Here is a 27707-nt window from a genome sequence, read left to right as displayed (position 1 = left end):
ATAATTTAGTACTGTTAAATCATATGAATGAAAATGCATAATTTTCGTAACGGTTGCATAACTGTTACATAACTATTATGCAACACTTCCGTATTTTCTGCTGGTCGATACTTCGGTTGCTTTATACTTCAGCTCGTTTATATACCACCCTGATAACCAATCTATCTAGCTTGCAGGAGGCTTGGTCTTTGACCAGACCGACCTTTTATCAGACCGCAAAACAATAACTCAACAAAGATCAGTAAAAAAAATAGTGGAGATTCAAAAATGAAGCGATAAAAACAAACGAAACCGTAAAAGAATTGTCTTTATCCAAGTTAAATAGCGTTTCCACATATGTCAATCAAATTTGTTTATCAGGTCTCGTAAACGGACCAGGTTTTAACTTTTCTGGTAAAAGTTGGTCTGGTAAAAGATCTTCCCTAACTTGCAGTCATCAAAATTTGCCTAATTTAGTACTGTGCTATTTATCAAGAGTAGTATTAGTTTTCAACAAAATTTTTGTCCATTTTTTCAATCCAACCACCAGTCTCTCTCGCGCGGATAACTGTATAATGTACATTATACAGTTATCCACACGAGAGAGACTCTGGTATGAGTCAAAACGTGTTGTCATTGGTGCAGCATGTTTGTATGTGAAATGGGCAGTAGAGATATAGCCATGTACCTGACCTGCACCATAAATGCATGAAAAGTAATTTAAGAGTGCGTGTGAGTGTTTTAATGCTTTTACTGAGGTACGGGGTATAACTGTATTAATTATCTAATTTTTAATCTCTGCCGGTCTTTCTCTTTTTGACTGGACTTTCAGAGGATGCTGACAGGGATCCGTTTTCATGCTGGAAGGTTCTCTTTGGACCTCGTCTTTCAACGTCCATTTGCTCATGGTAGATACGTTTGTCTTTCAACCATTTCCTAACCGGTTCAGGGAGTGCTTTCTCGTTCAACCTGCAAGGTTGTCCCAGGTCAATGCATTTCTGAAGCGCTTCACGCACATCGTCATGTGGAACGTACATCAGACAGAAGGCCAACTTGTTGAAGTTGTCATCAGTTAAAGCCGAAGTATAATTGTGTCCTGGTAATATAGCGCTAAAGAAAGAGGTTTTCATTCTTTCCTCGTTTCCCACACTTTTGTCTTTGCAGTCTTTCAGTATTTTTAGACAATCTGCAGTAGAAAAACCAATAGGTGGAAATGAAACGCGTGGTACGCGCGATAGCGATGACAAAAAAGCTTCGAGTTCGCATTTAGCATCCTTTTCAATGAAGTCAGCCAGGTAACTTTTATTCTCAACAAACTTATTGTCGGCGAGAAAGTGAATCCATTTATCACCAAGCATGACCAGTGCCTTTCCAAGCGTCTCCGCTTCGGGCATAAGCTCTGTGTAAGTTTTCAAGCTTCGTAGTTCTTTTTTACTGAGGAGCCGAAAGTCTACTTTGCCAGCTCCTCCGAAAGATTCGGAGCTCACATTTAAGAATGGTTTTCTTTCACAGTTACCAAAACTGCAGTTCATTTTATATGGCCTGAGATCGCTGTTTCTGAGCTTGAATTCTATTGTGCTTGGATCACTCGTAGACACTTTTAGCAGACCTGGTAAAAAAACGTTAATTATACTGAACCAAATTCCATTAATCAGCATCTCTCTGTCTTACTAAATTATTCAAAACTTTTCAAAAAGTGGCCAAAAACGGCATTTTTGATCTGTTTTTTCAAACATTTGCCTTCGGTGTGAAAAATTTAGTCAGTAAAAGTCTTTGTAGTGATTGGGAGAGCTCAGAAAATCAAACTTGTTCGATCTACAACAAAAAAAAAGAGTTTATTTGAATTTTTTTAGAAATCTAACCCCCCCCCCCACCTCCTCGAGAAAATCTTGGATCCGTCCCTGAAGAACACATAAAGAAGACGACTCGAGTCAAGATAATGCTCTGAACGTTCAAACGACTGCCCTTCAACACATTTGATGCAGTTTTTGGAAAAACAAAAGATAAACTTTAAATTAAAAAATTAAAAATTAAAAAAAAAATTAAAAATTAAAATTAAAAAAAATTAAAAAGGCTGTATTTTAATAAACCTTCGACCCAAGTTTTCATGTAAAGTAATGATTTATTTTTCATCCAGTAACGTATCGATGAGATCATGAAACTTGTCATTCAATTTCGAGCAATTTTCGGAGCGGTATCAAGCCACTGCTGACGCGTTATTAGCCGGAACCCTATCGCACATTAACATCCCCGAAATGTTCAAGTTTCAAACCTTCTACACAAAAATATTCAAACTTAAAAAATTATGTTTGTTCCAACTTTCTAAGAAAAAGGCCAAATATGTGTGCTCGGGGATTTTTTTCTCCAGAACAATTTCGTTTTTTCAACTACTCAATTTTAAACGAAATTTTTTTGTACCATCTGAAAGGTATTCACATCTTGAGCTCAACTTTAATTTTTTTTTTACCTGTGATCATTTTCAAAAAGTTATTGATGTGAGAAAATTGCCAATTCGGCTGATTTGGGACATTTAATGGGATATTTCGTGCTATTAACGCACAAGCGACTTTTTAATTCACTAATAGGTAGTTTCAATTTTATTTGAGGCAAGATAATTGTTTAATTAATACGTTTAGAAATATAAGAACATCTTTTTAGCTTGGAAACAAAAAAAAACCATTGTTCCTTTTTTGAAAATTTTTCAATTAATTTTCATCTGAGTTTTTCAAAAACTATTTCAGAGACATGGAAAAGCAGTCAAAACACACAGGGCTTCGCCTTGAAACGAGAAATATGAGCTTAAAATGTAACTTCCTTTTAGTTTACAGAAAAGTTTCAGTTTGAAAGTAGCTAGTTGAAAAGCTTGAAGAAACCACACCGAACAAAACTATTTTGTCATTTTCTCTAAAAATTAGAACAAAATGTCCAACCGTACGCAAAATGCATGGCTTAGGTAAAAATTAGGAGTAAAATTCGAACAAAAATGATACAATTGAGATTGTTGCGAATCGAAGTGATTCAGAGTAAATAGGAATTGAGCCTTTGAGTACAACTAGATTTAGTTTTTTTCAGCCTCAAATTAAAAATAACTCTTATTTTCTAAGCCCATAAAAACAAAAAAAATGTTTATTTTTAAAATTTTTTGCTTTGTTGTTTATTTGCAACAACCGATGTGTCCAAGTATTCTTGAATTATTGGTATCCAAACTGTTTGCTGAAAGTTATGCCATTTTGAAATTTAGTTTTTTAGTTTGATGAAAATCTGATCGAGAAGTTTTCGAAATTGTCTCTCGATGTTTGCAATTCAAAAACAGCGTTCACCAACAATGAGAATTCTGTCATTCTCTAAGCAATCAGTTTTATACTGAGGCTATCATCCCAACATAGAAATCGCAAACTTTTTAGCTAATTATAGTTTTTCTATAATTTTTGTTTTGCTTTTTGTTAAAATAATGTATATCAAACATCACACCCATTAGCAGCTTTTGAAGCTTGAAAATGATCAAAGATAGTAGTCAGTAATCTCATTGTACCCAGCAGTTAAAAATAACTCAGAAACGGTTCGAAAAAAGCATCATCAAAAAAAGCAAAAAATCAATATCGTAGAGATTTAGAAACATCTGTCTCTTTTTTGACAATTTTTCCAGTGTACTTGTGACAAAAAGGGATTGTCTTTTATCTATTGCAAAATGTGGTACTAAATGTCAAAGAAGTTACTTTTTGGTCAACAATTTTTCACAAGTGTAACTGTTGTGCAAGAGAGTTTGAGAAGAGAAAAAGAGAGAAAAGAGAGAGAGAGAGAGAGAGAGAGAGAGAGCGGAAAAGAGAGGAGAAAAAGAACGGAGAAGAGATGAAGAGATATGAGAGAGGGGAGAAGAGAAGATTTGGAGCAGAGGGAGAAGGAAGAGGAGGAGGAGGAGGAGGAGGAGGAGGAGCAGCAGCAGCAGCAGCAGCAGCAGGATCAAGATGAGGAAGAGGCGGAGCAGGAGTAGAAGGAGGATGAGGAAAAGAGAAAACTAATGACTACACAGCAAAAGTTTGAAGGCTGAGAGAGTCTACTACCTGTAAAAATAGCGTAGAAAATCGTTTGGTTCGGTTTGATATCATCGGCAATCGTGTAAAACATGTCTGTTCTTCTCAAGTACTCATATCGTTCCTGCCAGGTTTCGAATTTATCACAGGAAATTTCCAGATAATATTGATCATCAGTGACGTTGCTTTCAACTTGGCGGATCTTCAAATAACGATCGCTCTTTGTGAAGAATTCACCTGCTTTCGATCCAATTCTCAAAGCAGCCACTACCTACAGGGGCATATAAAAGATTTTCTCGAGGAAAGGCGGATTTTCAACAAACATTTTCGGCCTTTTTTTAGTCGACCAAATTTTAGGCTACCAGAAATTTATAAAGGCCTTATTGTGTGAAAACTTTCAGTGCCGCATGTAATTTTGAAAAACAAACTGGAAAAATTGCTTTTTTGGAACTTTTTGAAAATAATTTGATTTAAAAATTAGGCGTTTTTTGTCGGCGCTCGCTTCTCTTCAAAATTAGTATATGTTGGCACCAAAGGAGGCTCTAGAAACATTTTAAGGTTTGCCGCCAAAAATGCATGTCAAAAAATAATTCCAAAGGAAGGGATGAATGGGTCGAATCCATGAAAAAGGAAAAAGCGGTATAGCTACTATGGTGCTCTAAAACTATCAAATGAAAAATTAGTTAGTAGATTTTTTTAAACGACACCTTGAAGTCTTTTGTGGAGGTTAAGATTTTTCAAATGTGCTCACTGCTTTTTTTTTAGTCAGAAAAAACCCCACGTCAGAAAACACAGTTGAGCTCAATTGAATAGATTCATCCAGCACTTCAGCCGTTCTACCTAGCAAGTTGTCCTCGTCCAATTCATAATCATCTTCTTGTATCTGTTCTTTTTGTTGTTCAGATAAAGGGAATTTAACTGTGACCGGCAAGAGAAAAGGGCAGTCCGTTGGCTGGACTAATCTGAGAATGTCCGTTAGCATTGTTCCTTTGCCGTCGTGATCACTTCTTGTTGATGGTTTTGCCGGTTCACCATCTGATATTTTAAGCTCCTTCCCCTTAACTCCGAGGAATTCTAGAGACACTAGTCTCTCCCCAATGACGCATCCTCGTGGAAACGTAACTGTTACCAAATTGGCACCATTTTGTTCGTTGATTTCGACAACTGTTCCGTCTGACGTCACATTTGTCTTGCACAAGTGCGTTGATTTGTTGGCCGGCTTAAATGATTTGATCACTGTCAGTTGACGCTGAAAAATATTGGTATTTTACAATTTGTGAATGTGCTTGTACGAATTATTAATGTTAAGATTGAGATTATTCATCAACGAGGGAAAAAAACAATATACGAGTTGTTGAGCTCTTAGCGGATAAACAGTAAACCCTGATAAATTTGGAAAGCAAATCTTGCATGGTTGTTGCGTATTGAAACGCAAATCTTGCAACAATCTTACATGCTACAATTTCTCGTTAATTTTCTTCACTTCTTCTAAAGCCGTCCGAAGCAATCATGTTAACTAGAATTTTTATGAAAAAACGCTTTCAGTTTTTCACTGCTCTGATTTTTAAGAATGCATGTTTTGAAAGAATCTTGTCCGACTTTTGCACGTACAAACTTCACTGATGATGTATAAAAAAACTTCGAGCAAATATCTCAACTTGCAAATTTTAGCTTTTTGTCCGTTAAATACGATTAAAAAGCAATAGACAAATTTGGCGGAAACAAATATTTTAGGACCATACCCGGGTTGCCCACCATAGAAGATAATGCGCAACCATACACATCCATGCATGATTTGTATGGAAAATGACCAATCATACGTGGCACATACGTTTGTTTCGAAAACCCTCAAAATAGCTTTTGAATCGATTAGATTAGTGAAAAAACGGTTTATCCTCCTTATGCAAGCTGTTGTTAAGATATGAAAAATTTTCACCATGCAAATCATACGTCGCAACATATATGGTGCTACGTATGGAAGAGATTTTTCACAATTTTTTTTCTCTGGAAAACCAAGAAAATAGAAGTTAAATAGCAAAAAATTACTGAGAAAAAGTATCCTTAGTGCACGGAACGCTTTCATTAGATTCTCATTTTTTCCACCATGCAAACCATACGTCGAACCATAAATGGTGCTATTTATGGAAACGATGTTTCCAAACAAAAACAACTTTAATCGAGCATCAAATAAATTATCAACCTGGTAAAAGTATCAATATTGTCTAATTTGTAGCCCCCCATAATACAAAAAGTGTGCAACCATACGTCGCGCCATGCATGGAAAATGTGTTAATTTAACATAAAAATACGTCGGCAATTTTCATGGCTTCCATGGAACCATTCATGGTGCGACGTATGGTTGCACATTTTGGTCAAGCCGGGTACTTCTAGTTGACTATTTTCAAAAAAACCGTGTTAAAAACAATGAACACGCTTTAAAAGGCATTGATAGTTATGCATTTTTGCAGTTTTTCGATGCATGTCTCGTCTTTCGATGCATGTCACGTGTGGAAATCCAACTCCAACATTCTTCGGTATGAAGTTTTTCCAAGTGAGTTCTAACGACTTAGAAAACTATCAAAGCGTTAAAATGCCAGAAACAGCTAATAAAATTGAAGATTATACTCAGTAGAATGCAAGGCTTGGCATTTTCTTTGAAATTGAATGCAAATCTTGCTTACCATTGCATTTCAAGACCACCACAGAGAATAAAATGAAAACTTTAAATAAGTTGTTATTGTTCCGACTTTCGAAAAAAATGACGGAATATTTATGCTCAGGAAGGTTTTATTTTCTCCAGAAAAATTTTCATTTCTTACCTAACTTTTTTGACAGAGATTTTTATAGCTTTCAAAATCTATTGCTGTCTTGAGCTCTAATATAAAAAGATGTTTCACCTGTGATTAGATTGGTGAAGCAATGGGTTTATGAAGATTTCCAATTGGCCATTTCCGGATAATTAATTGCTCTATTATTTCAAGCTTTTAACGCGTGAGCACAGATTTAAACCATCTTAGAAATAGTTCCATATAAAATTGAGGCAAACTTTTTGGACTTTTTAAAATTTTTCTATTTGCAAACTTATCACGTTTTGCTTTTTAAACCGTGTGGGTCAATGGTACTGAAAACGAAATTTCAAAAAAAAATCATTTTTTACGAAAGACTTTTTTTCATGGAACTTAACATCAGTCGAAACATTCAGTGCTTTGCCCTAATACGAGCAAACTTGTTTGTTATAAGAAGCATAACGTTGGTTTACTTGTGCTTTTTTGGAGCTTCATGCTTTTATGGTATATAATGGCTATCAAGATAGTGTTGGTCAGGGGATCATAATTTTGTTTGCAATACTTTCGTATACAATGATTGTCTCACGCTAACCTCACAAAAAAACTTCCCAAATTTTCCAATAATTAGAATTTTTAACGAAAAGAAAGTTTTGAGGAAACCTAACTCGAAAAAAAATCAAACTAGCTTGACGGCCACAATTTGGTTATACAATCATCTTCTACGAAAAAATTGGCATCCCTTTTTAGTAACTGACTTCAACCAGGAAGAAAAAAAATCTGTCGACGATGTAAGACGTATGTGAGAATGCAGTGCGAGCGCGTAGTGATGTACAAAATATCCACAGGATAGTGCAGTGTTTTTTGAATAGATTCTCGCATTTGCACTCAATTTGCTAAAAAAAGTTAGTCATAACTGGGGAAATTAGGGGGAAATTAATATCAACTGAACGAAAAATTTGCTGGCCGAGAACCAATCAGATCGGCAATGGTCTGAATATCACTCTGTATTTTGTAAATGCTCACCTTAAGCAGAGACCTTTTCTCGTGTTCAGTTATTTCTGTAAGTTTTTTAGCAATTCCAAACTTTGTAATCATTAACTATCCTTGTGTTCTGGCAAATTAATATTAAAAACTGTTTTAATGAAAATTGAAAATGTTCTAGTGAGAGGTGTAACCATTTAAAGCATTCAAATTGAAATACATGCAAAATGCACCACGTAGAAATGAGAAAATATAGGTTAAATTATATGAAAAATTTGAAATAAATACATATCTGTTGGTTTTATCTAAAAACCTTCGATGTTTTCTTTCTCCAGTAGAAGTTTCCAAAAACGCACTAAAAATTTTGACTCAGAAAACAAAATCCAGGTAAGAACTGCACAATTGAACAATTTTTTTTTCAACTAAAGCTAAACTGATTGATCAAAAACTCTACAGTTCCTGCTAGTTTTCTAACTGAAATATTATTGAAGCTAACAAGAACAGAAACAAAAATTTCACAGTATCTCTATTTGATTTGTTTCATGTTAAATATCATATCAACCGAAAAATTATACATCTAATTCTGCTAAAATTAACAGTTTGCTCAGAAAATTCTAGCAAATTATGTATTTTTTCTCTAAAGTCTTCTACAACGACAAAATTATTGTTTTTCTTAAAGAAAACTCAACATATGTAGGTTTTGGTAGCAAATTTTTGATTTTTTTTGTTACTGACTTCAGCCAGGAAAAAAATCATATGACCACGATGTAAGACATAATGTAAGTATGCAGTGCGAGCGCGAAGTAATGTACAAAATAAGCATAGGTTAGTGCAGTGTTTTTTAAATAGGTTCTCGCTGTTGAAATTGATTGCATAAGAATTTAGTCATAACTGGGGAATATAGGGTAAAAATGATATCAATTGAACGAATATTTTGCTGGCCGAGAACAATTTAGAACGGCAAAGTATTACTCTGTGTTTTCATGCTCACCATAAGCAGAGACCAATTCTCGTGTTCAGTTCTTACTGTAGGTTTATTAGCAATCTAAAACCTTGTAATCATTTACTAACATTGTGTTATCGCAAATAATTTTAAAAAAAAATTTTTTTCCTATTTTTTATTTGAGTTTTAAAGTGTTCTAATGGGAAGTGGAACCATTTGAAGCATTCAAAATGAAATACATGCAAAATGCACAACGTAGAAATGAGAATAAATAGGTTAATGTTTACACAAAGTTTTGAAATAAGTACAAATCTGTTGGTTTTTATCTAAAAAGCTTCGATGTTTTCTTTCTCCAGTAGAAGTTTCCAATAACGCACTGAAAATTTTGACTCAGAAAACAAAATCCAGGTAAAAACTGTATCAATTGAACAATTGTTTTGAAACTAAAGCAAAACTGATTGATCAAAAATTCTACAGTTCCGGCTAGTTTTCTAACTGAAATATTTTTGAAGCTAACAAGAGCAAAAACACAAAATTCACAGTATGTCTATTTGATTTGTTCATGTTAAATATCGTATTAATTTTGCTTAGAAAATTCCAGCACATTTTTTAATACTTTCTCTAAAATAGTCTCCAGCAACACAATAATAGGTTTTCAAAACAAAATTGAACATATGTGGGCTTTGAAAGCCAGTTTTGATTTATGCTTCACCTATTATCTTCCATAAGAACTAAGTTTGCTTGATTTCAACAAAAAATATAGATAAGTTCATTGAAAACTTTAAGATAACCAATTTTTCTTGTCTCAGAGTTGGGTTACTTCAAAAAAAATCTTTGAAACATCTGAATTTTTATGTAATTTTAATTTATACATCAAATAATCACAAAATTTTTGACAAATTACCAATTTTTGATTTTTTTAAAGCTGGATTTTTTTGTAAGTTAAAATTTGTAACCTAAACTGAAGCAAAATGATCTCGAAACTCCTAAAGAATCAACTTCTAGATTGTTTAGTCAAAAGAGTTTGATCTGAGTTTTTTTTGGTTTCTGCTGGATCTATCAACTTCAGATTTATTCCAATTTGAACAATCATTTACTCAGAAAACTGTATCAGTTCAATGAACGATCAAAAAGCCAAAACTATGTTGGCACCAAAAACTCCATTTGCTTTGAACCTTCAGAAAGACACTTCTGAACCTGATAAATGTATGTTTTATTTTAATCTTAACTTTCGATTTTGAAGTGAAGTTCCAGAGCAAAATTATGAATATTTTTATCTGAAAATGATCAGGGTCTAAAAAAATTCCAAATTTTCAACTTTTCTTAGTCACTTATCAAAAACAGTAAAAAATCATCTGGTTGAAAACACGCTATTCTGTAAATTCAATTAAAGACTCTAAACTAGGAAATTTATAAAAAAGATAGCTGGTCATACCGAACCAATTAGTGGATGTTTTATAAAAATTTGTCATTTTTGTAACTATTTTTCAGCAAAAACTTATTCCACTTATTAGCTCAAAATTATTAAATTAACTGCAATTTTAAGAAAACAACATCGCCGTAATTTTGCCACTATTGCAGCTCTCAGTGTGGATTAAAGATGTTTGCTTCGAATTCCATCGAGAATTTCACAATAATTTGAATCTGATCATCGCTCGAGTTGGTTTTATCATCAATATGAACTTTTGAACAAAAATATAAACGGACAATTAGGAAATGCGTTGAGAGTACTGCATTGTCTTATTAAAATAATCCAATTTTATCAAAATTATATGGAATTATAGATTTTTTCAAGCTAAAAATACTGAGAGTAAAATTGTTAAATATAGTTAATTCTCTTGGCTTTACTATGTTTTGAATACATATATATTGATAAAATTACTCACTCGCGGAGCTTGATTGGAAGCTGCTGAGCGTGTTTTCAATCACCTTGATTATACTTTTTTGGCAATAAGCATGTTTCTTCTTGACATTAAAATTGAGTTACTTGCTGCCCTAAGTATGAAAAAACAAACTATTTGGACATTTCAAAACTCCACATATTTTACAATGCTTTGATCATTTTGACGTGTGTAACATCTACCACACTCAAGGCATGCAGTTTTTTTGTTTCTATTCAGTGACGAAATCTCAATAAGTAAGCCACGAAGAATATTTGGTTAGGGAGAATGACTCCTCTTAATAAGACCTTTCAGTTCCTCGCTGTTAAAATATAAGTATGCAAATCACAATTTAGACTCTTCAAAACTTCTAACGTCTTACCTCCCGATGTTTTGTTGATTTTGACGTGTGTACATCTACCAAACTCAAGACATGCTATTTTTCCGTTTCTATCTAGTGAAGACATCTCAATGAGTAAAGAATAAACTTGAGATATCAAATGAGATTTTAAAAAAAACCCATTATTTTTAGTTGGAGAGTGAGAATAATTTTGATACGTTCTGAAAAATGGATAAAAGTAAATAACAACTATTTTTTTATCCTGATTGAAAATCGAAACAGAATTAAACCTATTTGGTATAGCTGAAACGAAACCAACAAATCAGAATGGATCTCTACTTCAACGAATTTCCAAAAGTTTTCAAATCAACCAATCAGAATCAACCAATCAGAATCAAGCTTTTCAACAGTTGTAATGCCAACCAATCAGAATCAAGTATCACTTATCATGGAATTTTCAACAATTTTAAGGGCAGCGAATCAAGGCCGAGCCTTACCTGTCATGGAAAAATTGCACATTTAAAAATAAACCAACAAAAATCAATTTTTTTATAATGCAAAATTTAACCATTTTGTTATCAACCAATCAGAAATGAGCTTTCAAACCTAGAAGTTTTCTCGATGTTTTTCAGGTTATTAGAAAGGTTATATATAAAAAATATCAAAACCAATCATATTGATTTACTCAAAACTTTATGGTTTTTCATTCATGGGTTTTTGCAACGGTTTGTCATCCAATTTTCGATCATTCAGTCTGAGTCCCTTCTTGTAAGTGAAAACATTGTTCATAAACCTGGCAATTCTCTTTTGTTTCAAGTCTTCTCTCCAACTTTTTAACAACTTAAAGGTGTTACTCAAGAAAAAAAAACTAATAAGATCCTCATCAACAAGATCACTCTACCATTTTTGATCTTGTTTTGAAAAAGTTTAGCATCCATTCAAATTTAGTGTAAAACTTAGCATCTTGTTAAAAACCAGAAATTCTCAATTTGACCTTTGAGAAAAATTTTGTTAGAGATGTTCTTCTTGCTAAAATGCATTTTTTACCTAAAATAGTTTTTTAACAATATTAATCCAACTACCAAACGTACAAATCATCATAGAAGCTTACACTTATCAACAAACTTAATGTCTCCCAAAACGTTGAAGAGTTTCTTGAATTCATCCAAAGTATAGTTGTTATAGGCAACTTGTTTCAAGACTCCATTCTTTTTGCTGTGAGGAGTCGAATCTGAAGGTAGGATGGCTTGTTCACAGTGTACAATTTGATTGTGACTCACAATCTCCTGATGTCGTATGTTGCTATTTCATATAATCAAAACAGATGTCGAGTTCCCGGTCCATAGTTGACTTTTGCCAGGTCTGGCTTCATATAAAGGTTCGAGTCCAAAATTTTCCTTATTATGAATAGCATTAATCCGAATTGCTGATATCTCTTCTCCTTCTTTATCACCAAGATATACTTGCAGGGTAATTCGAGTTTCTTAATTTCTTTTTTCATGAATAGTAGAAAGCAGGGATCAAAGAGATTTTTCCCCTTGTAGGATTTTTGGTAACAAGCAACTCTCCCAGCTTTTATTTTCTTTTTTTTTTAAAATTCAATATAATTGGGAATAGAGTACCCCGTTGAAAAGAAGTGCCAACTGATCAGATGAGGAGAAATGAGAGAAATAAGTTGGAGAATAAACGAAAAAGGAAGTAAACAGTATGAGTTATCATAATTTTGATGCATTGAAATTGTACCAAATTTGGAATGTTTTTTTTTTCCCTACATGGAAATTGTGCCTGCGTTACTTCTCCTAAAAAACACAATACTTTGCAAGAACCACTCTGTCAGATGACCGCTGCTATGTTTCAAGCTCTTCCCAGCTTTTACTCAGATTACTGTAAAAATTAATTATTTATTTCTCTTCTAACGTCTTTTACAAAAAAAAAACAAGTTAACCCAAGATTATTAAGTGTCTACTCGCAACTCTTGAAGTTTTTTGGAGAAATTTAGGCTCCATTTGTTTTTAGTAGAAACATCTTTTCTGCAGAGACAGCCAAATTTTGCAGAGATTAGATAGATATAATTACCGATATCAAGAAATCGACTGTCAATAAGCTTAGTTGAAAATGTCAACTTAACTTATGATGGAAACGAGCCAATATGAAGCTTAGTATTGCAAGGAAAATTTTAATCCGGAAAGTTTCAATAGGTTTTATCTATTTTATAATCAAAAACTTCCTTCCAAACAAACTCTTGGCTCAGCCATTCTTGACTGAATTCTAAGAAATTAAGACTCAATAATGAATCTGATTTAATGAAGATTTTTGATTGCTTTATTGATTGCCATGGTTCTGTGCATAGTGTATATGTAAACGCTGTGATAAAAAAATCAACTGTCTCAAAATGTTTTCTTAGAAAAATTGCAATGATTAGTCTTTAAAAAGTAAGCATTAGTTCAGGAAATTTAATTCAAATGAGAGTAAAATCTAATTCACAAGCAGATAAGATATTTTAATGAGTGTGTAAAAAGACAAAAAAATCTTTTTGTAACAAAAAATGAATTAACTTTTGAGTTCGCTGTCTTTTCTTCTTGATGTGCCACACCATTATTACTTGTCAGCAAAAGAAAACTTTTCTAAGTTTTTTTGTTTTTTTTTCTCAACAGAGGTAAATTATCCTGTTAAATCTTCATTTTTTTTCTACTTTTATCCTCTATCACGAATTGTTTCAAACTTTTGCAAATGAAGCAGGGTTATTCTTAAAGGACTAAAACGCTTCTTCGGATATCAGTAGAAGAAAACAATTTCAATCGTTTCTTCAAAAACTGTCATTTGTAGTAAATTTTCACTTGTCAGCACATGAAAAACTTTCCGTATCCAAAATCTACAAACTTTTCAAAGATATTTTTTAATTGAAATTAATTGATATTCTGTATTTTTTTCAAAAAATAATAAGACATAGTTACTTCTTTTCCAAATTCTTTATTTCTTTTACTCTCGAGTTCTCTCCATTCTGAAAAACCTATGACTTTAGCGGTCATTTATTTTGTATTCTAATTGTTTTTTCAATCAATTGGAATATTTTACCCTAAACTTCTCATATGTTCTCATAGTTAAAAAAAATTGAAGAAACTAATTGATAAGAAAAATTGAAATCAATATCAAACTACTATTTTTTACAAAAATCAATAACCAAAGAGGTGTCGACAAATCAGGAGGTTCTCTATAGAACGCAAAGCTGGCCGAGGTTTCATCGCTGGCGGTTGTTCTGTTGAGTTGATTCGAGGAAATGTTTCAGTGAATCCCTCATCTATGTCTATTGCGACATAGTTTTGGCTGATCTCATCTCTTCCTCCAAAGGAAAGAGTAAGTCATTAGCTGGTTGAGCCGAACATCTTGAGTCAGGATTATTGGGGTAATTCATTTCAACATGCTCAGACACTTCCTCCGTCATTTGTATTGATCCAAATTGGTCCTCTGTGATGGGACCTTGCCCACTTGACCTGGATTGAGATGTCCATTCGGTCCAAAAAAACTCCATAGATTTGGATTTAGACTAGATCAGGCAAAAATTCTACCGAAAACTAAAAGTTGCTTTTTTGCACGGAGAAAATTTTTTTCAACAATAAATTGAATAAATGGAAAAGAAGAATTATGACTGATTTAGAATTGAGATAGAAGCTAGTTGATGGTTGCTAAATGGAAAAAAAAATTAAGTTAAGAGTGAGGGGTACCTTCAACTCAAATATGTAAGCATAACAAATCAAAAACAATTTTTTTTTATTTGGACTATAGTCGTATCCTTTCAGATTTCAGCTTCCTTTCATCGAAACTTTATGAAAAAAATTGTGTTCAATCAGAAATAGATATCCATTTCAGAAAAATTTTACACATTGCCTTTTCCAATCACAAAAAAAATTCATTTATCTTATGGTGGTTTATTCAATAGTAGTAAAGTTTACCTTTTAAAGGTTTAAAATTTCAAAATAAGTAGAAATATACAAAAAAAATCGCCAAAATAAATGACCTCAGGTTATTTGCTGTAAAAATAAGAAATATTGCCGATATAAGCAACAAAAGACAGAAACATAAAAAATCTAGTATTTTTGAAAATTTTAATGAAGTCAATTAAATTTTCTGTATATAGCCAACAAAAAATTGCTGCTGTTTGATTCGATAGACAAGTTACTTGATTTTGATGTAGATTTGAGATGGAAACTTGAAAATGATGAAATTATTTAAGCAAGTCTCTGAAAATCTTATACCAAACCTAATCTTATTAGATTTTGAAATTTGAAAATCTTCAAAGAAATGGAGGTAAAGTGAACTTTGCTGGAGTTTTTTGAAAAATTTGGGTATCGAGTAGAGAATATAAAGAGTTTTTGATATTTAATCATACAGTTTTTTAATTATTTCATATTTTCTAGGATAAGTTAGTTTTCCTTTCTTGTCAGGTGTAACTAAACCGTAAGCTTGAAGCTTTGTTACTAAATATGGGTGCAAAAGTAAACTTTTCTTTCTGATTGAAAAGGTTTCGCTAAAGAGACTTTTTCTCTGTCTTTAAACTCTATTTTGTACTATATAAACGTCCAAAATAATATGTAAAAAGAAAAGTCAACGTTTATTTCAATAATTTTTTCTTTTTTCTTGTAAAGTCACTCCAGGAAACTCAAGTGTTTTTAATAGACAATTTCCAAATAAGGCTAAAAACCAAATTTAAAAAAAAAAATCAGTAATGCTCACTTCTGATTAGATGATTTCGAAATTAGATGATTTCCTTTAAGCGACAGCAAAAATGATAAAGTTTTTTCAGAATTTTTTTACGCCAAAAACAATCGTTCTTTACATTATATTATACTTGTAAAAAAAACTTTATTTCTCAAAAATTTAGAATACGATAAATTTCCAAGTAAAACTTCTGAGATAATTCAAATCGTTCACTTTATTATGTACAAAGTACTAATTTCCTAAATTTTGATATCTCATAAATTTCCCACTTTTTAGATACCATTGCTGATTGAAAACGAGAAAGTGAAGTGTGGGGACTGTAGCAAAGAGTATACGAGATCTCATGCAGGTCGATGCGGGAAAACTTGTTCTAAGGGAGTAAATTATCGTCCTTATTGTAAGTATTTCACTAAAAATCAACAAGAAATTAAGCATTCACATTCAAGTTCGAAGAAGTCAACGGTGTGTTCGTCGTGTGATACAGAGTTTCCGCGTTACTACTCTCTCTAACAGCATGGGAGAAAAGAACATGGAGCGAAACAACGGAAGAAAGCGACACAGTAGTGGACTTGAACAAGATTGTGTGAGTAGAAAGGGAAGATGGTGAAAAACTCAAAAATGAGCTAAGTGTTTGTAAAAACTTTCAGATGGAAACAGACATTTAAAACGGAAGACATAAAAGATTTACTTACAAATAACTAATTTAAATACCAAAATAATCAACAAAAAGGTGTATGAAACATTCAATCAGCTGGATTCTGCCTCGAAAATCAATGTTGATCTTGGATCCGTTCTTCGTATTGTAGAAACGGGAGAATATCGGTATTACTACGCTCACAAAGATAACACTTCAACTCAAAAACTGCTTTTGCAGTGTACCAAAGAAGTCTTGATTACAATCCAGGGTAAAGTTGAAAAGTTTCGTATCGTGAGGCAAAGCACCCAAGAACGCCAGAACAAAAAATGGAGGTTCAAGTTGATTAGTAACCATGAAAATTTTTGCTGCGTTGCTCAAAAATTTTCATATGGGATGTCCAAACTCTGTCCTACCAGAATCTTTACTGAGCAATCCTTCTGTAAATTATCTTTAGTCAAACAAAAACAAGCAACTTTACAAACATCATCTGTGTCTCTTCCGAGCATTATTAAAGTACTTCAATGGTCATAAGGATCTTGATTCTTCTACTTCTAGATACTTCAACGAGGTTTTATCGGAGTCTGGACATGATCCTAAAAATTTTCGTTGTGAGTTTGCTTTGGGGATTTACCTGTTGTTGAAGAAATGACCGAATGCAACAATTTTAATTACGATTTTGATACACAAGAGGGAGATAACTCGGGAGGTTTTACTCGTCAAACTATTGGGAGGTTTGACAAAACAATGGAACTATTGCAATTCAACAATCAAATCATTCATACAAATGATGCAGATAGTTTGTTCAAGTGTTTTCAAGGCCTTGGCTGGTTCATGATGGTTTTTTCAACAGGTCGAACATTTTCAACAGGCATCTTTTAGTTGTAAAGATCGAGAGCGGCAAACTTACCCAAAGAGTAAACATACACTTCAAAAAACGCTATTTGAGAATTTGGAAGACTCCTTTATCTCAGTTTTCAAAGATAACAAACTTTTCAACAAACTAGCCATTTTTGATTTTGAGTCGATATGTGTTTCAACTTGAATTGGAAAACAGTTTCTGTATCAGTATCGCCAAGCCTGATAGATGATGCAATTTCCGCAAAAACTTCTTATCGATTTTGTTATTAATCTCGAACTTTTGGCTGAGAAAAAAGCTCCAAATGAGAACTATTTTTCAAGATGTTAAAAGAATAGTAAGTGAGCGGATGTCGAAATTGTTCCACTAGTTGAAGGAAAAATGTCGGAATCATTCAATCAAAAACTATGAATATGAAGACGAATGTATAGGGGACCGAGAGGAAAATGATATATCAACCCAGTTTTTGAGAAAGCTGAAAAAACAGCTGACTGGTTTGAAACAAAAACTGAAGACCTGGATTTGGATTCAACAGGGGAAGATATGATCTAAACTTGGTCAAGAGCTATCTGGTTCCCTATTTAGTCAATGATAAAGAAGCTAAACAATGGTTATCAAAAAACACCAACTATTTCATATACTTCAAGTTTGGAGACATACAGTTTCTCGATATCTTGAAAAATTTTTGCGTGCAGCATTACCTTTAGACTCCTTTCTTGAACACTATAAAGTAGAAGAGACAAAAGTTTTTTTCGCCTATATGATTTGACAAGCTCAAGAATGAAGAACTGTTTCCAAACGAAGCCTTTTTCAGTTAACTGAGAAACTATAACACTCTTGATAAAGACTTTATGGATCACCAGAACTTAAAATCAAGTGGACTTGATGAGCAACAAGCACTGAAGAAGCTTCAAGTCAACACAGTATCAGCATCTGAATCGGATAATTACAAATGATTACAAGAGAATTGGCAGAAAAATGAAATGAGTACTTTTGAAGTTTTTTTTTGCAAAAATACAACAACAAAGAAGTTGTTGTTCCAATCCTTGAACCAAAGCAATGGTTGCATTTCATAATCACAAAGAAATTGATTTTAAAAACTTGGATGTACTGTTACAAATCTGGCAAATATTTTTCAGCACAAGTCCACATTTAAAAATTCTATCCATTTTGCAGGAACTGATAAGGATTTCTGGAAGAAAAAAAGAGAGGACATGACGGGTGGACTACCAAATGTGTTCACGCAAAAAATTGTTGTGAACAACACCTTTATCATGAATTCATCAAAGATTTGCAAATCGTTCGTTGGAATTGGGGCGAGCCAGCTTTTCCCCTATTCAATGTGTCAAAATATGTCAACAGGATTGCACACAAGATGGGATTTTGGATCCGATATGCAAAAAACTAAGGCTATACACAACCTATTTATAATTTTGAGAACGTGATCAGGTCTGTTTACCAAGAAACAAGACCAGATTGCATAACTGAGAACTTCCACACATCAGGAAGACAAAAGAAAACAGACTGTTTCATTGTAGATGAATATTGCGATCACTGCAAAACAGTGTTTGAAGCTATGGGATGATATAACTACTTCCGTGCCTAACAGGAGGCTCGTCGCTCAACGAGCCGATGAAGTTATTGAGAGAGAATACAAGATATTGCGAGTGATGGATGATTTATGACAGAAATATATTCGTGAAAAAGGAAACAAAGTCGAAGAGATGTGGGAATGTGAAGATTGGCAAAACTTCAAAACGAACGAAAAAATTAAGAAACAAATTCGAACCAATTTTCCCTGCAAAAGACCGCTTTCTACTGAATCATTATTGGAAACATTAAAAGACGGATCCCTTTATTCCTACATTCAGGGTGACTTAGCTGTTTCAGATGAACTGGAAGCCAAACCTGCTATCATATCTTTTCTCTTGGAACTTGGCTTACAGATTATAAAAATACCGCTTTGTACCGTATTCTCGTCGAAAACGATTTAACAAGTTTCTCCAGTCTTTTGTTAATGCTAGAAGAAAAAGAAATGGGAACCATTGATCCAGAGGTCTTGCACAAACTATGAAATTTTTAGGTAATTAATCCTACGGGTACCAGATAATGAATAGATTGATTCATACAATCACAAAGTATTCAAATGACGAGAAAACTCACAGAGCAATTAATGAACCACTCTTCAAACGCTTGAACACTGTTTTGACTTTCAAGTATTTTGCATTTAAATCATATGAAAACCCGTACTTTTTTCTCAAAAATGGTTAGACATAGCTACTTCTTTTCTAAATTCTCTAATTCTTTTACTCTCGAGGAGTTCTCTCTTCATTTTGAAAAGTCTATGATTTTAGCGGTCATTTAATTTGTTTTCTAATTGTTTTTTCAATCAATTGGAATAATTTACTCTGAACTTCTCATTTGTTCTCATAGTTAAATTAATTTTAAAGAAACTAATTAATCACAAAGATTGAAGTAAATATCAAACTGCTATTTTTTACAAAAAAAAACATTGACCAAAGAGCGGTCAAGAAATCTGGAGGTTCTCTATAGAACGCAAAGCTGGTCGAGGTCCATCGCTGGTGGTTGTTGCGGTGGGGTGATTTGGGGCAACGTTTTAGTGAATCCCTCATCTTCGTCTATTGCGATGTAGTTCCGGCTGGTCTCATCTCTTCCTCCAAAGGAAAGAAAAGGCGTTAGCTGGTTGAGCCAAATATCTTGAGCCAGGAATCTTGCGATAGTTCATTCCAACATGCTCAGACACTTCCTTCATCATTTGAATTGATCCAAGTTGGTTCTCTGTGATGGGAACTTGCATCATTTGATGTTCGTTGAAAATCTTTTGCATCACTTAAACCTGACTTGGATTGAGATGTCCATTTGTTCCAAAAATTTTCCATAGACTTGGATTTAGACTAAATCAGTCAAAAATTCTACCGAGTACTTAAGGTTGCTTTGTTGCACTGAGAAAATTTTTTTAAGCAATAAGTTGAAAAAATGGAAAAGAAGAATGTTTACTGATTTAGAATTGAGATAGAAGGTAGGAGGATCTCTCTTCACAAGGAAAGAGGAAATTGTCGAATGGTTGAGCCACATATCTAGAGTCAGGAGTTTCGGGGTAGTTCTTTCCCACATGCCCAGCCACTTCCTCCTTCATTTGCATTTCTCCAAGTTGGTTCTCTGTCATGGGTACTTGCGTTATACGATATTCGTTGAAATCCCTGCGCATCACCTCCACCATGTGCCAGACTTGGATTGGGATGTCCATTCCGGCCAGAAAAACACCACAAACTGTTTCTCGCATTTGAATTTGTATTCAATCAGCCAAAAATTCTACCGAGAACATAAGGTTGTTGTTTTGCTTTGAGAAGATCATTTTAAACAATAAGTTGCGAGGGAATAAGTAAAAGATTCAGAACAAAAACTAAATTTACAATTGCGAGAGAAGTAGTTGACGATGGTTAAGTTGAAATTAAAATATTTAGAGCTAAGAAAGGAGGTAGTCGTGTCCAATCAGGTTTCAATTTTCTTTTACGGAATTCTTATAGCAAAGTTATGTCCGATCGGAAACAAAGCTCCATTTTTGATACTTTTACGCATTGTCGTTTCCATGAACAAAAATGTTCAATTTTGTTTTAGTTGTCGTATCCAATCAGACAAAAGTTTACTTTTTAAGGACTTAAATCTTCCAAATCAAAAAAAATATATACACAAAAGCAATTGCTAAAATAAATGACCAAAAGTTGTTCGGCGTAAAAATAAGAAGATTTCCCATGAAGTCTATTGGTTTTTCTGTATACAATCAATGAAAAACTGTTGGTTTTTGAGTAGATAGTCAAGTTCTTTGAATTTGATGTAGATTTGAGAAGATAGCTCGAAATTGATGAATTTTTCGAAGCGAATCTCTGGAAATCTTATTCCAAAACTTATCATGCAAGATTTTGAACTTTGAAAATCTTTAAAGAAGTGGAGGATTAAACAATTTTGCTGGGGAATTTTGACAATTTTTGGAATTGGGTGAGGAATAAAAAGAGACATTGAAATATTATCATACGACTTTTTGATTAACTTCAAATTTTCTTCTCTACTTAAGTGTAACTCAGCAGTAAGTTTATATCTTTGATACTCAAAACTCAAATCAAAAGTAGCTTTGATTGAGAAACCTTCCTTAATAGACCTTTGCTTAGTCGGAGAACTCTATTTTGGACAAAATAATCGTCCAAAAAATTGATCTGTTTCAACTATAAGGAAATTACGAGAAAAAAACGATTATTTTTGTTTCAAAGTTATGTCTAGAAACTGCAGAGTTCTGATTGATTGAAATCTTTTCTGGAAAATTCTAGTTATTTCTCCGTACTTGGAAAATTGCCTAGGCGATGACGTCGTTACCATAAAAGGAAAATTGCGTGGGTGGTGAAGTCAATTCTGTTTATAGAATGAAGTCATTACCATAACAGGAAAATTGCGTAGGCGGTGACGTCACGTCTGTTCATAGAAAGACGTCATTGCCATAAAAATATAATTGCGTAGGCGATGACATCATTGTTAGTATAAATACGCTTATTTTATTTGTTCAAATCATTCATTTTGTTTGCCAATCAGAAACAGTTAAACGAATTTTACTTCAAATCTTACATTTCTTTACTTCGCAAAAACAAAAAAGTAACTATTTTCATTCAATTGGTACTTTAATTTTTTATTTTTTGGAACAATTCTAAAGTCCCAAGTTTTTTTAGATAAGGCCAGCCCTTAGCCGAAAGGAGAAATTGAAGTGTGGAGAATGTGGAATTATGTACAATCGCCAAAACGCAGCTCGACATCAAAAAATATGTGTTAGAGGAGTTATTTCTTGTACTGATTGTAAGTATTCTACCTTCTTGGCCATTTGATGGGAAATGAACTATCAAATGGCCAAGAAGCATGCACCTTCAACTTTGAAGCAGTCGACGGTTGGTACTTTTTGTGAACAAGAGTTCTCAAGTTACTACTCTCTCCAACAACATCGGAGAAAGGATAATGGAGCAAAACAACAGAAACCCCGTGATACTGTAGCGGATTTGAACAAGATTGTGGAGGAAGAAGGGAAAGATGGTGAAAAACTAAAGGAGCAAATTAGTGCTTGTCTAATTTTCTGCTTGTTTCGGAGATGAAAAATGGGAGGCGTAAGGTATTTTACTTCCAAATGTTCAAGTTAGATACTAAAATAATCAATGAGAAACTTGAATAAGTCTTCAACAAGCTCGATTCTGCCGCTAAAATCAACATTGCTCTGGGATTCGTCCTTCGGAATTCGTCCCATGAATCGTCTCATGAAAACAACACTTTAATTGAAAGATCCTACTTACTGTGTACGAAAGCGAATTTGATAACAATTCAAGGAAAAGAAGAAACGTTTGATATTTTTGCTGCGATGCTCAAAAACATCCCAACGGGTTGTCCGGACTCTGTTTTACCCGAACCTTTACTGAAATACCATTCTGTTAACTGTCTTTTATCTAACAAAGACAAGGAACCATACAATGATCATTGGTGTCATTTCCGCACATTAGTTATGTACATGAACGGATACAATGATCTCGACTCTCACACTTCCAGATAATTTGCAGAATTTATAACAAAATCTGGTTATGATCCTAAAATTTTTCTTACCTGTTGTCGAGGAATTTGTGCAAAGAAACATCTTTATATTTGATTTTGACATTCAAGAAGGAGAATATGTTGGAGAATTAGCCAAGCGAAGTACTGGAAAGTTTGAAAAAGCAGTCAAATTACTGAGATTTAACAATTATATCATTCATACAAATGATATTCATTCTCTCTTTGAGTGTTTTCGATGTCCCAGCTGTGACTGTTTCTTCAACAGATCAAACATTTTCAACATACATCTTAAGTTTTGTAAAGATCGAGTGCGACACAATTATCCAAAGAACGTCAATGAGCTTCGCAAAACCTTGTTTGAAAAGCTGGAAGGAACCAAACTTCCAGTTTCTGAAGAAAACAAACTTTTTAATAATCTAGCATTTTCCGATTTTGAGTCGATTTGTGTTCCTACAGAAGAACTAAACGAGACGCAAACTACTACCTGGATCGGAAAACATGTTCCAATTTCAGTCTTTATATCGTCAAATCCGGTTGATGAACCCATTTTTTAGTACAACAAGGATCCACAGAAATTGATTATTGATTTTGTAAGCAAACTCGAGCAGTTGGCTGAGAAAAGTTAGCCGGAGATGGGAACAAAATTCCAAAATATTCAAGTAGCTCTCAATGAAAAAATGAAAAAGGGCTTTGATCAGCTAAACGAGCGAGGTAAAAACTATTCAAGCAATAAATTAGAGTACGACGATGATTGCATTGAAGATTCGGAACAAGCAAATATGTCGACACGAATCCTGCGAATTCAGAAAAATCAACTCATTGATTTGAAACAACATCTGGAGAGATATGTAAATACTTTACCTGCTATTGGATTTAACAGCGGTAGATATGATTTGAATTTGACCAAGTCTTACTTAATCCCTTATTTGATTCGCGATGAAGAACAAGAAACTTCCGTCATCAAAAAAGCAATTGAATTTATATCTTTCAAGCTTTAAGATGAACAATTTCTCGACATAATGAGATTTTTGAGTGGGGCAACTAATCTGGATTCTTTCTCAGAGCCTATAAAGCTAGCGAAACGAAAAGATTCTTCCCCTATGAGTGGTTTGATAACCCAGACACACTTGATTTTCCCGAATTGCCGCCGTATCAAGCCTTTCTTAGAAACAAATTAGAAACAACAATACAGACAAAGATTTCATTGATTATGAGAAGTTGAGAAAGAGTAGGATTGATGAACAAGAAGCACTTAAGAAGGTTCAAATCAAGACAGTTCCTTCTTCTGGATTTGATAATTACAATTATTTTCAAGAGATTTGGAAAAAAATTTTTTGAACTGGTACAACCACAAGGATGTAGTTCCAACACTGGAGGCAATGTAGAAAATGATTCATTTTTATCATAACAAGGGGATAGATATGTTGAAGCTTGGATGCAGACTTCCAAATCTAGCAAACATATGTCTACACAAATCTACAAATTACAAGTTTCATCCATTTTGCGAAAGTGATGAAGATTTGTGTGAAAAAATTGGAGAAGACATGACTGGTGGTCCTTCCATTTTTTTCATTCGAAAAGCTGTAGTTCATGAAACATTCATAAGTAATTCATCAAATTTTTGTAAATCAATCGTTGGAATTGATGCAAGCCAGCTTTCTCCTTTCTCAACGTGTCAAGATACGCCAACAGGACTGTATACGAGATGGGAGTTTGACACCGATATGCAGAAGTTTAAAGCTAGACATAACCGATCTCGCAACTTTGAGAATATGGTGATGTCTTTCTATCAAGAAACACGACAAGAATGCAAAATTGAGAGCTTTTTCACATCTGGAAAACAAAAGAAAATTGATTGTTTCAATCTGGACGGTTAATTTGATCACTGTAAGACAGTGTTCGAAGCAATGGGATGTTACTACCACTTCTGTTCTTGTCAAGAAGCTCGTCCCTCGTTAATAGATCAGGATATTGAACGAGGTAATAAGAAGAGAATGATGGAAAATATGTGCCGAGAAAACTTTAAAGAGAAAGGATACAAAGTTGAAGAAATGTGGGGGTGTGAGTGGTGGGAAAGTTTTAAAACTAATGACAAGATCAAAAGTTACGTCAGAACTCACTTTCCCAACAAAAAAAACATTTTCTACAGACTCCCTTCTGGCAAAAATAAAAGATGGATCTCTTTTTGGCTATGTTCAGTGCGATTTAGTTGTTCCAGATCAAATTTTCCACTAAAATCAAAATCTGCTAACTTTCCTCCAATTTTCAAAAAAACTGAATTTAGAAGAAATGATATTGGAGACTACATGAAAAACTATGTATCGAAAACGAAATGTTAAAACATCCTCAGAGAATGCTGATGTCTAGTTTCAAGGTAGAAAATGGAACTGTCATAACTCCCTTGTTCAAGTTTTATTTGGAACTTAGCTTGCAATGCACCAAAATTTACCGTTTTGTTCAAAACACTCCACGAAAATGTTGCAATAAACTCGTTCAATCAGTGGTTGATGCGAGAAGAGAAGGAGATGAAAACCCTCAATCAGGAGTTGTAGCAGAAACAATGAAATTTTTGGGTAATTCCTCTTATGGATATCAGATCATGGATAGATCCAGGCATACAATCACAGACAATCTGGACGATGAAAAAACTCATAAGGCAATCAGTGAACCACTGTTTAAAAGACCGAATACAGTTGAAAAAGACTTATATGAGGTCGAATTGCTGAAATCCACTATTGAACAAAGACAACCCATCATTGTTGGCTGATTCATATTTCAGTATGCAATATTGAGAATGTTGGAACTCTACTATAACTTCTCTGACAAGTTCTGTGATGTAAATAAATTTAAAGAGTTAGAGATGGACACAGACTCACTTTACTTAGCACTTACTGAAGAATTATTTTATGACTGTATCGAAGCAGAAAAAAGAGACATTTGGGAAAAAAATTGAGGGAGCATGACTGCAGAGACTCCTTCAAAGCATGTGCAAAATCTAATTTCTTCCCTCGAACAAGTTGCAGCATCCATTAAAAGCAAGAAAAGCGGAAGCCGGTACTTTTCAAAGAGGAATTTAGATGTACAAAAATGCTGTTTAGGTAGCAACACTTATTGCTGCTATGACAACAAGTTAGAGTTCTAGAAGATTCTGGAGATGAACCCATGTCAAAATACAGGAGAATGCTCGATGAGGCAATCAACCTAACATCTACAAATAGAGGATTCAGAACTATAAATCACATGGTGGCCACATAAGAGCAAACAAAGAAAGGAATTAGTTATTTTTATCCAAAAAGACAAGTTCAAGATGATGAAATACATACAAAACCATTGAATTTATAAGGACAGTTCTGAATTGAAAATTTTTTAATATATTATTTTGATAATATTTAAATTTAAAATTTTGCATTAAACTTATTATACAATGCTGTGATTTATATACTTTTTTTGTAATTTATTTTTTTTTCTTAAAATTTCGGTTTTTTTCGAATTTTCAGTAAGTTTCAGAATAGATTGAGGTAGATAAAACTAAGAGTATCTAATAAATTGATATTAGATCGAAATATAACAAATTTTATCTTGTTTTGAAATTTTTTTGCAAAATTTTTGTGACAAAATTTCCAAGTTTTTACCCAAAAACTTTTATCATTGACTTACCATGTACCAAAAAACTAAACAAGTAACCTAAATTTTACACAGGAAACGTAATTAACCAGTAATATTTAACACTTAGATAACGCGCGCCAAAAGTTTTGCAACAAAATTAACACACAAAATCCAAAAAAAAATCGTTTTTCTTACCATTATCTTACCATCACACTGAAACCTTACAATTGGTATTCCCTATCCTAATACATTTAAGACTCCATACCCAATGTTAATATATAGCTGGAAGACCGGAAGCTTTATTCGCTATCTTAATACATGGTGGTCTTCCACCTCCTCTCGCCCTGATCAGCTCACACATCTACTATTGTCTCCTGAGTCTTTTGTTGGGGGAGACAGTTTCAAAACCAGCTCCAGAACAACCAACTTCTTGTTTGGTTGCTCGGATTTCAATCGATGTAGTGACATCAGATATCATTTCAGGAACCCCTCCAAATGCAGTTTGCTATTCTCCAAAGACTACAGCTAGGAAAATTTTAATAACTTGGACAAAAAAGTGTTTTCTATTTTTTTGTTTAGATTTTGGTCCTTCCGCATTTTTATTTTCGTTTTTCAGTTGATTTCAATTTCGTTTTAACATGACTATTTTTTAAAAATTTTTTGTGAGATTTCAGCTTTTTTAGCAGATCAATTTAAATTTGCGCTGTAATGCTTTCAGCAAAGAGTTAGAAAAAATGTTGAAAGAAAAAATTAAATAAATCATTATATAATCGAGACGAGTTTTTGTTTTAAAAATTATTTGAGAAAAAACGAGAGAGAGAGGCAGATAAAGGCACTTGCTCATTGGTGAGCCCCATTCGGATTATTTTTCCGAGGTTAATGCTTTCTTTTCCAAGAAAGATAATTATGGAAAGGTTTAAGATTTTCATGTCGGTAGTCCAACCATACTTTTTGACATTTTAGAAACACTCTTTATTCTTTCTCTCTCTCGCTTTACTTAGTGTCTGATGGGGCTAGCCAGTTCTTAAGCGAAGTAACAGAGAGTTTTTAAGGCTATAGTTTTTTTTAATTTTTGTTTTTATACATGTTCTTTGTGTATAACTGATAACTTTTGGCAAAAAAACTTAAGAAAAACTAAAACTTATGTTCTTTTCAAAGTCTGAACAAGACTTTAGCTCTGCTCAGGATATCAGGGAACGAAGATTGAGGGTAGTCTATTTGAACTTCGAGACGAAGACTTTTTTCCAAAATTGTATATTTTATAATTAATACAAAAATCAGATTTTTCGCAGAAAAACACACAATTTTAAGCGTCTACTCTCCGGGATTGGGCTATGAATTTTCAAATTCTGCA

The 27707-nt window shown here is 33.5% G+C and overlaps 1 protein-coding gene across 1 annotated transcript in view; it reads right to left on the bottom strand.

The window, feature by feature from the left end:
• Positions 1-398: 398 nt before the first annotated feature.
• LOC134848359 (uncharacterized) overlaps positions 399-27707 on the bottom strand; it is a 62480-nt gene continuing 35171 nt past the window's right edge. Inside the window, exons 3-5 of the mRNA XM_063865768.1 lie at positions 4762-5259; positions 4041-4281; positions 399-1588 (exon numbers count right to left, since the gene is read on the bottom strand). Coding sequence (XP_063721838.1) covers positions 771-1588; positions 4041-4281; positions 4762-5259 — 1557 coding nt within the window. The 3' untranslated portion in view covers positions 399-770. The remainder of the gene's footprint in view (positions 1589-4040; positions 4282-4761; positions 5260-27707) is intronic.

This window comes from Symsagittifera roscoffensis, chromosome 6 (genome assembly GCF_963678635.1).
Source record: "Symsagittifera roscoffensis chromosome 6, txSymRosc1.1, whole genome shotgun sequence".
Lineage (NCBI taxonomy): Eukaryota > Metazoa > Xenacoelomorpha > Acoela > Convolutidae > Symsagittifera > Symsagittifera roscoffensis.
The sequence above is the reverse complement of the archived record's forward strand: the minus strand, read 5'-3'. Positions and strand labels throughout refer to the sequence as shown.